Below are 16,141 nucleotides of genomic sequence, written 5' to 3'. Positions count from 1 at the left end.
ATCATCATTCATCATCACTATCATCATTCATCACAACAACAACAACAATACCCAATCCCACACTTGTAGGGTATGGGGGAGGTGAGACGTAGACAATCCTTCCTCTACCCTAGGACAAAGAGAAGTCATTTCACCACCCCGAGTGAAACACTCACAAGAGTAGAGAAAGTCATTCCTCTCTATGTTCGACGGATAAAGAGATTGCTTGCAACGGACCTCCGGCCAAAAAAAAAAAATGCCAACGCCATGAAAATGGTGGGACAAATTTCCATGGGTTTTAAAATGTTGTCTGGAATTCGATTTAGGCTCTAAGCGACAGTCAAGTCGCCACCATTAAACACAAAAGTATAGATAGAATATGTATATCACTATCATCATTCATCATCACTATCATCATTCATCACATACCATAAAAATGTTAGAAAAATTCTTTCTACAATTGCAATGGAATATCAAGAAAACTATTTAACGGGGGTACACCCTCAAGGTCGGATACCAAAACCTTATTGGTAAAGGCTGCACCTTTATGCCATTACAACTTCAAAGATCCGAGTTGAATGTAAACTGGATACTTCTACTTCTAAAAGGTAGAAATCAATGTACAATATTAAGTATCTACAGTTGATTTACATAAAAAAAAAAACATAACAAGACAATGGTCCATGGGTGATGTTCTAAGAGTACTGTTGAACCTTTTAAAACTGGTTCTTAACAACCTTAACACTGCTATAAAATCGCTTGAGATCCTTCATAGCCTTCTCCTCGATCTGAATTGACCGTATTGAAGACGGTGCATCAACATCTGGCTTGAACCAGCGGTTCAACCCAGCTGAATCCGACGGTGAACCCTGACCACTAGTCACAGAGAACCCAGTGGTTCTTGTTTTAGGGCTGTGTGATAAAGTCTGTTGCTTTTTCTCCTAACCACATTAATAAATACAGCAACTTGTAAGCATAAATAAAAATCAAGACTTGCAAAGTTCAAGAAATCGGAAACACGTTTACCTGTTGCAATTGAATGGTTTTCAGAGACGGGCGACTACTACCACAAGGTGGGGTCCCTGAAGCAACCCAAGGTGGGGTACTTTTTTCAGCATCAGGAGACAGAGTGGGCCCCATTGGGATCGGGTTAGAAGGCAAAAACGAACTCAATAAAAGTTTCCCGCCCGTTTTTACATCTGGTAAACCACCTTCTAATTGTTCTTTTTTTCTAGCCACATGCTTAGTTTCCACAGTTTTTCCCTGCTCGTCTAGTATCTCACGAAGAGAAGTGGGTCCTACGACTGGTCCTTTTGAAATTTTGGCACCGCCCCACGCGGGCCCATCACTTTTTGGTGTAAGTGGAGGAGAAGGAGCAATGATCTTTTTTGGGGTGTCATCAAGAGCGCCACTTAAAAACATAGATAGACCACCTTTCCTGTTTTTCTTCTTATTAGATGATGCAGGCGTTGATGGATTCTTACTTCTTGGCGACGAATAATCTTTATTCAAATTCAAATTATCGGGCAATTTTTCAATAACTATATTGACCATTTTACCCTTGTCAACAATCTCCTTTTCCTGTAGAGTAGAATATCAACATTGATTATACCATCATACTTGATTAATCAAGATTTGCGCTTTTCTGTAAAAAAAGATTTTTTTTTAGGAAAACTCACACACCCAACTCACAACTCAAAATTTTTCAACGAATATATATAAAGATTCAGGATTTTTTGTATAATTACCTTTGGGCCAACTTGAGATGTAGATTCAGAGGGTGTGAAACCTTTTACGATATTTAACTTAGCATCAGATTCATTGTTACAATGCATTTCTTCCTCTCGCGCCATTTTTCTTCTGCTCTTTTTCTTCAGTTTCTTGGTACCCTCAGTTTTCAGGTCAACGTTTGAAGTTGACTTTGCCTGAATCGTCTCGATAGGAACACCAAGCTCCACAAGCGAGCTCTCCAAAACGGGTCGGGTTTGAAGCTTTGTAATCTGCTGGCTATCAAGATGATAACCCTTGGATTGTTTTTCCTCCAAGATCTCAATCTGTTGCAGTTTTTTTCTTAGAGCCCGGACTTGTTTGCCGATTTCTTGATGTGCAGCATCATATGGTTGTAAAAAGCTATCAGATCTTTGATTTCTTTCTTCGCCTTTTCCACCAATGTAGTTATCACGTGTCCTGAATAACTCGTTGTCGCTATCATCTTCTTCACTGTTGATAACAGCGGGGAAAGTGGCGGTCGGGGTCGGCAGCTGGCGATGGCTCCATGGTTCAGATGATTTTGAATCCAGTGATTTCTCGAGGTTCGCCAAAATATCCAGTGAAGTACTAGCAATTGCGTGTGTTGAGACCGTAAAAACGTAGTCAAGATTGCGTATTACAATCTCCTGCAATGAAAATAGGTTCATCAAAGAGGGCATGAATTCTTATTGGATAATGGTCACGCATCAACCCATTCATAATTGAAAAGGGTCGAAATTGCCATTCATAAGTGAACGGGTCGAAATTTCCATTCATAAAATTTCATCGCATTCCCTATTTAGGTAAATTTATTGTTTTGACCCGTTTAAAATTAAACATATCCCATATTAACGGGTTCGTAAGTGAATGGGTCGAAATTGCCACATCCAGATAGAAGTAATAAACACATACTCGTAAGGTCACACAGAGCACATGGAAATTACCTCACAATGCTTCCTCAAATCATGTGCCTCTAATGAGTCTGCAATTTCGAGAAGTTGCAACGCACTTCTGGGCTCCACCAAATGATCTGCCGCCACTTTCTCACAAAGGCTTTTCAAAGTCGGTATTTGCCTGTTTTCACTGTTAACCTTTTGCATTGCTTCATCGATCTCGCTATCATTATAAGCAAAATCTTCATCTAACTCACTTAAATCATCACTTATATTTGGCTTCAAACGAGGGTGATCGGTATCCCCGGGACAATAAGACGGGTGATAGAGTGAACTAATCACCAATATATGTGTCTCTCCAACCGAAACCGAAGTAGCTCGTTTTACCCCGTGTAATCGAGTTATCACCGGTGGTTCGTCTTTTCGTTTCTTCCCATCCCAATAATAGACGTCTCCGGAAGACGTAACTCCCGCCGTCCAATACTTTCCCGCAGATACACTAACCATGTTTTTCCCACAAAGTGTATACAACTAAGACAACACAACAAAAAATATTACTTTCATAACTTATAATACATCACTGTCGAATAAGATAGGCATAATCACGATGGGGACGGAAAAAATTAAAATTTTGACGATGATGATGATAGTGTACCTGTTGACAACGGAGATCAGGATCGGAAGACACCCAATAGAACAACGCACCGTCATGGGTAAGAGCCATGCTATGTGTCATCCCGGCAGCAATCGAGACAACGTGAAGCCGTTCTGAGCGATGAAACTTCAACGGAGTGTTTCCGCTCTTTTTTAAAATCCTCGCAACAACTACACGCTTCGGAGTTACAAGCCGGTGGCCCCACGAGAAAACCTACAAAAACATAACACTCCATCGTCACCACATGGACTACTTTTTTATTATAAATATTTTTCACAAAAACAAAAACAAACCTCTCCATCAGCTCCTAAAGCCATAGTGTGATACTTAGCTGCCGATACCAGAGTAATTTTCTTTCCTTTCAAGTACTCAATGAGCCTCGGGGTGTAATTCGAACCCGAATTGGAAGTTCCATAACCGAGCTGGCCTTCTTTATTACAGCCCCAAGTGAAAACTTCACCCGAATCAGAAACTACAGCAGTATGCTTGTTTGCTGCAGCAACAGCAACTATCTTCGCCTTCAACGAGCTAACCCTACGCGGTGTTGCTTGCGTATCAACTGACGTATAACCAAGTTGACCCTCTGCATATCATCATTAAATATCAATATAACAACTTATTAGTATCATCAATACAAATAGATATATTAGTAACTAATTTACCTCGGTTCGAACCCCAGGTGAAAACTTCACCACCTTCAGTGGCTGCAACCGTATGATGCTTAGCAGCAGCTATTGCCTTGACCCGTCGAGCACCTAACCCTGATGTTACCTGTCTAGGAGTTATAACAGCAGCCTGACCACTGAATAAAAAATAATATTAAATTAGCAAAAGTGATTATAACAAGTTTAAGCATCTATATTAGGTAATGACGTGTATAACACGTATCCAAACATTCCCTAATCCTTATCCAACTCGCAATTTTTCAAAACTTTCCATACATACACGTATATTGTATTATTAAAAAAAGAAAGAATACATATACATATATAATAGTATATTTTACCTGTGGATGTCGAAATCGGGGTGTCCGAGGCGACCACCACGACCAAATCCCCAAGTGTAAACTTCACCGTGACCGTTAACCGCCACGCTATGAAACTTGGCTGACGATATCAGTTTGATAAAAGATCCATGGAGCGAATCGACCTTGCAAGGCAACTTTTGTATGTGTGCATTTCCAGTCCCTAGTTGATAATTAACACCACTTCCCCAACTGTACAACTCCGTAACTACTGAACACGTATAATAAATTATTCAGCACAATGTATATAAAGATTACAAAAGGATGTTAGTTAGAGTACCTGAGTTATCTCCGCTGCCGTTAGCCGGGCCCACAGGCCCAGATAGGAGATCGATAGGTGTCCGTGACTTAGAATCCTCTATTGCAATGGAAGCTTCGGATTTAAGAAGGATACTAGCGACCGCCAGGTGGCCGAAATGTAGGGCCCGGTGAAGGCTACTCCATCCAGATTCCCCATCCTGATAATTAATACAAGATATTTACAAATAAAACAAATTAACTGCTTGTCGCATTAAACTAGCTGTTATCGCAATAAAAGGTAATATAGCTCAAGGAACCATCTTTATTTCTACCAATATAAAAACGTTAGTTTTCAAATATTCAGATTTAAGGTAAGCTTTTCTACGCGCCATGGCAGAGAAAAGTTAGTATAGTCAAACTTACAGTCACATCATTTGCCACTTAGTTATTTTGAAATCCTAACTATCATCCATCTTTAAATGGGTGATGATCAGTACACTAAATTATCCATACACCACTAAATATGCATTGCAATGTTGTACTGTACAGCCTTTAAAGCAGTTTTAGTGGTGTACGAATCACTAGCCGTCTTAAAAATTTAATGGTTAAAATTATCTCAAACTCTAATGAATTTTATGAGTGGAGATAAACATGGTTAGACATCATAACTCAAATCTGTTACCTTTTTTATGCACCATTAGATAAAATTTGATGTCCGAAATATAAAAGATTAGAAGATAGATATACCCTAGCATTAGGGTCTGCACCAGCTGCAAGTAGTCGTTTAATTATCGGTATGTGATTTCTCCATATTGCAATATGAAGAGGGGTAAGACCAAAAGCATTTCTTGAATTAATATTCCCTCCGTTTTTCTTTAATAACACCAACGCCGAATCTACATCAACCACAGACCCACCTTGAACCACTACCCATAGATCTTTGGAGGGCCCACTTCCGATGACTTTACGATTCGACCCTTGAAGGTTTTGTCTTTGACTGTTAAGAAAACTTACCTGCTCCATCACTAACCACGGACCTTTTTTTCCCTACTAAATATTATCTAAATCTACTATTATATTTGCTGTCCTTACACTACTTCGGACAATTTAAATTACAGATTAGAAATAACGGAACTAAAAAACGCCATGTAACCGTCACAATGCCATGTTTACAGTAAATGCAGACCGCCTAATCAATGTGAAGGATCCATTATCGCAGAAATCGGTAGTCAACACTTTGCATGACAAATCACCTGTCAGTAAGAAAGCGATCAGCAGCCGTAAAACTTCAACATGATTTTTATGATACATAAAAGTATGATTCTATGACTGATATTCATAATGGATCTAAATCTTGAAGATGGTCAATTCACTAGCAGATAGTAATATTATAGGCATCATACATTAAAGTACAATCAATAGGACATCAAAATCGACACATAAGATAGGTCAGTTACAACAACATATTTGGTTGGTTGTAAGCATCACAAACAATAAAAATATAGTTTCAATACATATATTGTATGAATTACAATATATATGTATTGTATGAATTACATTCAGCTTCAATGCAGCAGTTACAGAATTAGATGATTAATTAACAACAACATATAACAACATATATACAGTTTAACCATCAAGATTTAACCTTTTAACATCAAGTAGCATAACTCGATCTCAATCTACACATTATGTCTCAATAAAATAAAAAAACAAAAAAAACAATAACAATTAATAATAATATAATAATAATAATAATAATAAATAATAAATGATGTGTATTTACCTTATCAGCAGGTTAAAAATCCTTGTATTCCATTAAAATTCTAGCCAATTCCTGCAATCAAAGTCACCCATAAGCATTAAGCATTCAACTATAAATTGAGACATTAAGTTAAAAAATTGCAACTTTTCGGTCAAGATCGTACATATATTTTACATAAACCAAATTGAATTTTTATGATCCCTAATACGCAATGTACGTATGCTGGCGTTTGCGCATTGACATACACATCTAAACAAGACAGCCAAAAAATCAATTTGATAAGAACTCAGATTTTAATCCTAACACCATTTTTTCAAAAAAATTACCAAAAGATCGAATTTTGCGGGCAAAATCGGAAACCCTGAACCAAAATCAAGATGAAAAGAAAAAAGAAAATACCTAATTGGAGATAAGAGTGAAGATTACGTAATCACCTTGATACGTCAAGAATTAAAAGCAAACAAAACCCAACTGAATAAATGCACACAATTTCCCTAATTTATTGTGAATTAAAAGCGTTTAATTTTAGGGAAAATTGGGATCGGTTGGGAGAATATGCCTAAATGCGCAGATGTAAGGGAAAGGGGTAAAATGGTATTTTGACCAAGAAATTGTTGAATAATAGTATCCGAGAAAACAATATGATATCTGTTATAATTCAGTAGGCTTATAACTACCTTTAGTGGTTTGATTCTTGATGTTATAATTCAGTAGGCTTATAACTACCTTTAGTGGTTTGATTCTTGATGTTATAATTCAGTAGGCTTATAACTACCTTTAGTGGTTTGATTCTTGATGTTATAATTCAGTAGGCTTATAACTACCTTTAGTGATTTGATTCTTGATTTAGAATACTAATAATGAAGTGTAAGAACAAAGATGATAATGGAGAGAAAGAAAGAAACACTTTGTAAGTGTGAGAAATGGTGCAAGTTTAATGCTTGCATTCATGAGTATTTATAGCCTAAAATCTCAATATAAAAATACATACTTTGTGTACCAAAATTGACTATATGTATACACCAAAATTGACTATCCATATCTATATTATTATTATTATTATAACACTCCCCCTTGGATAGCAATTTTATTTTGTTGAAGATCAACTATAAATTACTGCCTCGTTAAAAACCTTGCTAAAGAAAACCCAGTGGGAAAAAACTTTAGCTAAGGGAAAAAGAGTGCAGCATGGAGTTGACTCCCCCTCAAGTAGACATCGCTTCAGCTGTTACATCTTTTGAACATGTCTCATGCCAATGTTATGAACGTGTGTTCTGAAAATAGCAGTTGGAAGTGCTTTCGTGAAAAGATCAGCAGAGTTTTTGCTAGATTGCACATATCTCATTTCAATCTGGTTGTCCTTAATGAGATTTTGAGTGTATGAGAAGAATCTAGGTGGTATGTGTTTTGTTCGGTCACTTTTGATATACCCTTCTTTCATCTGTGCTATGCAAGCTGCATTATCTTCATAGATAGTTGTTGGACTTTTATCGCGTTCTAGTCCACAAGAATCAGTAATGAGTTGTGTCATTGATCTCAACCAAAAACATTCTCGAGTAGCTTCATGTAATGCAATCACTTCGGCATGATTTGACGATGTAGCAACAAGTGTTTGTTTTTGAGAACGCCATGATATTGCAGTACCTCCATTTAGGAATACATATCCAGTTTGAGATTTAGCTTTATGTGGATCAGATAAATAACCTGCATCTGCATAACCAACCAAATCTTGTTTTGATTCGTTAGAATAAAATAATCCTAAATCAGTAGTTCCTCGAAGGTATCGAAATATGTGTTTGATCCCATTCCAGTGTCTTTTGGTAGGAGCAGAGCTGAACCTTGCCAACAAATTAACTGCAAAAGAAATGTCAGGTCTTGTACAATTTGTAAGATACATAAGAGCTCCAATTGCACTAAGATATGGTACTTCTGGTCCAAGAATGTCTTCTTGATCTTCACATGGACGAAATGGATCAGCTTCAACATTGAGTGATCTAACAACCATAGGAGTACTTAATGGTTTTGCCTTGTCCATATTGAAACGTTTCAAAATCTTTTCAGTATATGTTGTTTGATGTACAAGTAAACCATTAGGCATATGCTCAATTTGTAAACCAAGGCAATACTTGGTTTTTCCGAGATCTTTCATTTCAAATTCTTTCTTTAGAAGTTGAATGGCTTCATGGATCTCTTTATTTGTACCTATGATGTTAAGATCATCAACATAAACAGCTATGATCACATATCCGGATGTTGTTTTCTTAATGAAAACACAAGGGCAAGTAAGATTATTTGTATACCCTTTGCTTATCAAGTAATCACTTAATCGGTTATACCACATACGTCCCGATTGTTTTAACCCATATAAAGATCTTTGTAATTTAATCGAATACATTTCTTTGGGTTTTGCATTTGATGCTTCTGGTACCTTAAATCCTTCAGGTATCTTCATATATATATCACTGTCAAGTGATCCATATAGATAAGCAGTCACAACATCCATGAGATGCATTTCTAAATTTTTAGAAACTGCCAGACTGATTAAGTACCTAAAAGTAATTGCATCCATAACAGGAGAATAAGTTTCTTCATAATCAATTCCCGGTCTTTGAGAAAAACCTTGAGCTACAAGTCTAGCTTTATACCTTGTAACTTCATTTTTCTCATTTCTTTTTCGGACAAAAATCCATCTGTATCCTACAGGTTTCACATCTTTAGGAGTGAGAATGATGGATCCGAAAACTTTTCTTTTATTGAGTGATTCTAATTCAGCTCGTATTGCTTCTTTCCATTGAGCCCAATCATGTCTATTTTGACATTCAACCATAGATGTTGGTTCTGGATCATCATCATTATTCATGATGTCATATGCAACATTAAATGAAAATTTCTCATCAAGATTTTTCATTTCATTTCGGTTCCATAATATTTTTGAATATGCATAATTGATTGCAATTTCTGTATTGACATCATCAATCTCCTCTGCAGTAGGAGTACTGATTTGTGGTTCTTCTTGAACACTTTCTTTTACTTCATTATCAGCTGATTTTCTTTTTCGAGGATTTTTATCCTTTGAACCGATTGGTCTTCCACGTTTCTGACGTGGCAAAGATTCATGAGTGACGTTATTGCCAGCTTTTGGAATTTCAATTCGAGCTGGAGTATTTACTGCTGGTATATATGATTTTGTCACCGTTTTTGTATCTGTAAATGCATCAGGCAATTGATTTGCAAGTTCTTGTATATGCATTATCTTTTGAACTTCTGTCTCGCATTCTTTTGTGCGAGGATCAAGATACTTTAATTGAGGTTCACACCATGAAACATCATTTTCTTTATTTTTCATTTCTCCCCCTAATCTAGGGAACAATGTTTCATTAAAATGACAATCAGCAAAACGTGCTGTAAAAACGTCACCTGTCATAGGTTCAATATACCTTAATATTGAAGATGTTTCATATCCAACATATATTCCCAACCTCCTTTGAGGACCCATTTTTGTACGTTGTGGTGTCGCAATTGGAACATACACTGCACAACCAAATGTTCTAAGATGGGAAATATTTGGCTCTTGACCAAAAGCAAGTTGTAGGGGGGAATATTTATGACTTGCACTTGGTCTGATGCGAATCAATGCAGCAGCATGTAAAATTGCATGACCCCATATAGATACAGGGAGTTTTGTTCTCATTATCAATGGTCTAGCGATTAACTGTAAACGTTTAATCAATGACTCGGCTAAACCATTTTGTGTATGCACATGAGCAACAGAATGTTCAACAACAATTCCTATAGACATGCAATAGTCATTAAATGCTTGAGATGTAAATTCACCAGCATTATCAAGTCTCACCCTTTTAATGGTGTAATCAGGAAAATGAGCTCTCAATTTAATAATTTGGGCAAGAAATTTTGCAAATGCCACATTACGGCTTGATAACAGACAAACATGAGACCATCTGCTAGATGCGTCTATTAGAACCATGAAATATCTAAATGGTCCACATGGTGGATGAATTGGTCCACATATATCACCTTGAATTCTTTCAAGAAACATTGGTGATTCTTTCTCAACCTTAAGTGGTGAGGGTCTAGTTATCAATTTTCCAAGAGAGCAAGATGTACATGGAACCATTGTATCATGATGGATTTTTCTATCCTTTAGTGGATGTCCATGAGTACATTCAATAATCCTTTTCATCATTGTTGATCCTGGATGGCCTAATCTGTTATGCCATAAACTGAATACACCAGGATCAATATATTTTTCGTTAACTACCATATGTATTTCTGGTACATTTATATGTGTATAATGTAATCCAGAACTAAGTCTTGGCAGTTTTTCAACCACATGACTCTTGTCAGTGATACTTAAATATTTTTCATTTTCTGTTGTCACTGACTGATAATCATACCCGTTAAGGTATATGTCGGAGAAACTCAATAAATTTCTGCTTGACTTGGGAGAAAATAAGGCATCATTTATTAAAAATTTTGTACCATTTGGTAGTATGAAATTTACCTTTCCTATCCCTTTTATCAAGTTAGCAGGTCCTGATATTGTATGTATAGTTCCTTCCGTTGGTTTTAGATCAATAAAATATTTCTCGGATTTAAGTATAGTGTGTGTAGTTCCACTATCTGCTATACAGAGATCTCCACCACTTGATTGATGTTGTATTCCAGCAAAATTCATATTGAACTTCATATATAAGAAATAAATAGTGAGTACATTAATATTACACAATATTTTAAACGCAAATAGATAGTACTGAAACATTTAGCAAACATAATGTCAAAGACAGACGATATTAAATCGTTTATTTTTCAAAAAAACACACAACTTAAACATTCAAGAAATCTTCATATAAATCAGATGGTTTCTCAGTGACTGTTGGATCAATATTATCCACAAAATTTACTTCCTTTTCTTTACCTTTCAGCGAATCCTGATACATCTTAACAAGATGTTTAGATGTTCGGCAAGTATTAGCCTAGTGGCCCATTCTACCACATCTGTAGCAAGATTCTTCAGAATTTTTAGAAGAATTTTCTTCAACATCTTGTTTAATGGGCTTGTTTTGTGGTTGATATTTATATTTTCGTGGATTACTATTTCTTTGACCACCACGGCCACGACCACGACCACGTCCACGCCCATTACCATTACCATAAGGATGGTTTCTACCATAGTTATAGCTTTTGGCATGATGATGGTGATGGTTATTATAACCACGACCTTGCCCGCGTCCTTGTCCCTGTTTATAATTATTTGCAGTATTTGCTTCAGGGATTGCAAGTGTACCAGTAGGACGGGATTGCTGATTTTTCATTAATAGCTCATCATTTTGCTCTGCAACTAAGAGATATGAATTAAGTTCAGGATATGTTTTGAACTTTAGCATTCTCAAATTTCTTTGCACTGTGATGTTTGCAGCATTCATTGTGGAGAAAGTTTTCTCCATCATGTCTGCATCACTAATTTCATGTCCACAGAATTTAAGTTGTGAACATGTATTATACAGAGCTGAGCTGTATTCATTTACTTTCTTAAAGTCTTGGAACCTTAATGTTCTCCATTGTTACATTGCAGCTGGAAGTAAAATTTCTCTTTGATTATTGAATCTGCTTTTGAGACCTTCCCATAAAACATGGGGATCTTCTACAGTCACATAATTATTTTGTAAGCATTCATCAATATGTTGATGAATAAAGCAACATGCCGTAGCTTGTTCTTTTTCAGAACAAGTGTTGTTTTCATTTATGGTTTCAAGAATGCCCATTGATTTAAGATGCATTTTTACTTTTATAACCCATGGCATGTAGTTGTTTCCAGTTGATTCTAAAGGAGTAAATTTAAGCTTTTCTAGATTCGACATTTTCTATTATCAAAAATTAAAACAAACATCATGATAAATTAGAGTCAATTTATATTCATAAGTATATAAACATTAAACATAAATTTAATATAACATAAATGATAAGTAGGTGACAGTGTCGACCATGTGTAAGCAATCATAAATAAATGTTATATAACAAAAATATAAATATTAGTAAACATAAATGAAAATTTGGCGACAGTGTCGACCATATATTTTTTCAGGTGGTATAACCGACCTATATCATTCTGGTGGTATAACCGACCATATATCATTTTGGTGGTATAACCGACCATATATCATTTTGGTGGTATAACCGACCATATATCATTTTGGTGGTATAACCGACCATATATCATTTTGGTGGCAGAGCCAACCATATTTAGTATTAAGATTATCGTGCTGATAACGTGTTATAATTCAGTAGGCTTATAACTACCTTTAGTGGTTTGATTCTTGATGTTATAATTCAGTAGGCTTATAACTACCTTTAGTGGTTTGATTCTTGATGTTATAATTCAGTAGGCTTATAACTACCTTTAGTGATTTGATTCTTGATTTAGAATACTAATAATGAAGTGTAAGAACAAAGATGATAATGGAGAGAAAGAAAGAAACACTTTGTAAGTGTGAGAAATGGTGCAAGTTTAATGCTTGCATTCATGAGTATTTATAGCCTAAAATCTCAATATAAAAATACATACTTTGTGTACCAAAATTGACTATATGTATACACCAAAATTGACTATCCATATCTATATTATTATTATTATTATAACAATATCTTGGAATTGATGTTACCATGAACGGTGTGGTTGTGTCTGAATAGATGATGATGTGTGTGGCCACATAAGCAATATTTTCAGATTTGACACGTGGATGCGAAATGCATTCAACACCTTTCTTTTTGTTTCACTTGACAACGTTAAATTAAATTAAAATTAAAAATTTAAATAAATATGCTAAACAAATTTTTATAAGAAATATTTCATCAAACTAGTGAAAGACCCGTGGAACCACGAGTTTGTTTAAACGATAAAGTTAAATTATATGTTTTAGGTTTTAAGCGGATGTAAATGCCAAAGTCGTATTGTTGAGATTACATTGACAATTAGATACACAAAAAGAATTAACATTTGAATGAAAATACAAGTGTTAAAATAGAATAAAGAGAAAATATATCAAAGCGAAAGCAACTATAAGTATGTTCATAAAAGCACTTGAGTATTGATAATATACATAACATTGTATATGTATATTTTAAGTGCTAAAGGCTGAAAGCGGAAGTTGCGCGAAGTATGCTTAAAGGATTTGAGAAGATCCGCTGAAGGTAGAGTTCACGGATCAAATTGCGCGTTAGTAAAACATCGCGGATTAATTCCGCAAAGACAACGCGGATGATGGTTAATCCGCATACCGCGACTTTTCCAGAAACTATAAATAGCAGTGTTGTAAAAAAGGAAAAAACGGGGGTGTAGACGGGGGTGTAGACGGATTTTGGAGTGCCCCGCCCCGTTTATACATAAAACGTTTGAAAAAACGGAAATCGGCCAAAAAAAAGGTCAAAAGACGGTCAAACACGGTCCGAGACGGGAAAAAACGGGTTTTTCTGATTTTTTTTCAAGTTTTTTTTTTTTTTTTTTAATATTAAACGTTGTGCTATTACTTAGGGTTTCTTTTTTTATGTTTGAAATGTTGAAGTATTTAAACATGTGTGAAATGCTTATGTTTGGAATAATGTAATGTACAATATATATATAATATATAACATTTTTATTTAAAAGTCAACGTTAGTCAACATCCGTCTAGACCTCCGTCTCGACCCCGTCTCGACCCTTTTAGGACCCGACCGTCTCGACCCCGTCTCGCGTCTTTTGCAACCTTGATAAATAGAGAGTCTTGCCTCTCATTTATAGGTTGTTGATTCTCCGTCATTTGCTCTAGCCTTTGTAATTTTCACTTGTGACTTTGCCCAAGGAATCTTTACATTGTGTTAAGGTGAATTATGCTAATCAATAATCAAGACCGGGTCGGGGTGGTTGATCACTTAATTGCTAAAGTGAAAGACGATCATCATGATCCAAAACAATCATCAACATCTCATTCCACTCCTTTAATCTCACTGCACTCAATCCTTAATTAAGTAACATTAATATAGGATTGATCAAGTATGTTGAATAAATAGTAGTAATCACCACCTTCAAATGTAGTTATAGATAATTGAAGACCCGTGCATATACTAATTCAAGTAACGGTTACTCCATGTTACTTCCTTTAGGGTCACTAACTGGATTATGAAACATGATTAAAGCCCATTAATCCATTAATCGAGCTGTGACTTTCTTATTGATAGTTATTATCATTTGATTAAAAATTCAAAATAATTGAAAGAATTACCGTGTTTCAATTTTATCTAAATATGGTAGATTGATTTATAAGGTGATTGTATTCATCTTATTTAAATTTGGAATATATATCAACATGATTTTATTTTTTTATCAATATTAATGGATAAAGAATAAAAATATTAATTTGGAATATATAAGGTGATTGTATTCATCTTATTTTTTGTATCAACGTGATATTATCTATTAAAATGTCGTTTACTTTGTTTATTGTTTATTTCGCCTATAGATACGGAGTTAAATAATTAATATGATTTTTTTTAATTGTAAAATAAATGCATTTATGACATCACTTAGGATGCCTAGAATTTTTTTTTTTATTTTTTATTTTTTTTAAAGGAAGAAATAGACTATTTATGACATCACAATTTTAGAAATTTAATAGAATCTATATATTTATACACGCATTAATTAATTTGTAGATTTAGTCCCCGATAATAATCACTTAGCTTTAATCCACGATAATAGTCTTTTTAAAAATATAATAATAATAATAATAATAATAATAATAATAATAATAATAATAATAATAATAATAATAATAATAATTACGAGTAATACTCTATAATTAATTAAAGACCCCATCGAAGTAAAGGCTGCTGCAATGGGCCACTATTTTAGTATCTTCGGCCCAACAGGCCAGAAATCAACTCGGTTTTAGGGCCTGCTGATATAATTGTTACCGCGGAAGAAAATGAGGGCCTGGTGGGCCAATTAAGTGAATCCGAAATATTAAATGCTATTAATGGATGTGCAAGTAACAAGGCGCCCGGTCCGAATGGCTTTAATTTTCGTTTTTTCAAGAAGTATTGGAAGATTATTAAACATGGCCTTATGGCCGCAATACATAGATTTTGGGAAATGGGTGAGATTTCACCGGGGTGTAACGCATCTTTCATCACTTTGGTTTCAAAAAAACCGGATCCACTTTCCCTAAATGACTACCGTCCAGTAAGTTTGATTGGTAGCTATTATAAAATTATCGCGAAGCTCCTAGCTAATAGATAGAAGAAAGTTATTCCTAAACTCGTTGGTCATGAACAAAGTGCTTTCATTAAAGGTAGGAATATTATTGACGTTGCGTTAATTGCAAACGAAACTATCGGGTATCTCAAGCGGGAAAGAGTAAAACGTATACTATTCAAGGTTGATTTAGAGAAAGCTTTTGATTGCATAGATTGAGACTTTTTAAGGAGATGATGCATTTGATGGGTTTCGATATTAAATGGAGAAGATGGATTCTTTCGTGTTTAAAAACGGCCTCAATTTCGGGTTTAGTGAATGGTTCTCCCACTAAGGAATTCAAACTCGGTAGGGGGTTCGACAAGGTGATCCACTTTCGCATTTTCTCTTCATTATTGCGGCGGAAGGTCTCAACATCTTAACCAAATCCACGGTAAATAATAATCTCTTTAATGGTGTAGAAGTTGGCCGTGCAAAGGTTATGATTTCCCATTTACAATACGCGAACAACACAACCTTTTTTGGGTCTTAGAGTGTGGAAAATATTGAAAATCTTATGTGTCTACTAAAATGTTTCGAGCTCACTTCC

At 35.2% G+C, this 16,141-nt stretch overlaps 1 protein-coding gene across 2 annotated transcripts; it reads right to left on the bottom strand.

The window, feature by feature from the left end:
• Positions 1 to 370: 370 nt before the first annotated feature.
• On the bottom strand, positions 371 to 5,785 carry LOC139896119 (uncharacterized). Of its 2 annotated transcripts, none has more exons than XM_071878703.1 (10): positions 5,288 to 5,785; positions 4,581 to 4,758; positions 4,283 to 4,511; positions 3,939 to 4,078; positions 3,570 to 3,859; positions 3,277 to 3,489; positions 2,673 to 3,152; positions 1,728 to 2,375; positions 1,006 to 1,560; positions 371 to 920 (listed from the first exon to the last, which is right to left on the bottom strand). In XM_071878703.1, the coding sequence occupies exons 1-10, from the start codon at positions 5,561 to 5,563 to the stop codon at positions 696 to 698; spliced, it is 3,234 nt and encodes a 1,077-aa protein (XP_071734804.1). In that variant the 5' UTR covers positions 5,564 to 5,785; the 3' UTR covers positions 371 to 695. The 2 variants fall into 2 exon arrangements, with proteins under 2 accessions (XP_071734804.1, XP_071734805.1); XM_071878704.1 differs by having other exon boundaries at positions 4,283 to 4,508.
• Positions 5,786 to 16,141: the final 10,356 nt, after the last annotated feature.

The sequence above is a fragment of the Rutidosis leptorrhynchoides genome, chromosome 3, assembly GCF_046630445.1.
Source record: "Rutidosis leptorrhynchoides isolate AG116_Rl617_1_P2 chromosome 3, CSIRO_AGI_Rlap_v1, whole genome shotgun sequence".
Classification (NCBI taxonomy): domain Eukaryota; kingdom Viridiplantae; phylum Streptophyta; class Magnoliopsida; order Asterales; family Asteraceae; genus Rutidosis; species Rutidosis leptorrhynchoides.
The sequence above is the reverse complement of the archived record's forward strand: the minus strand, read 5'-3'. Positions and strand labels throughout refer to the sequence as shown.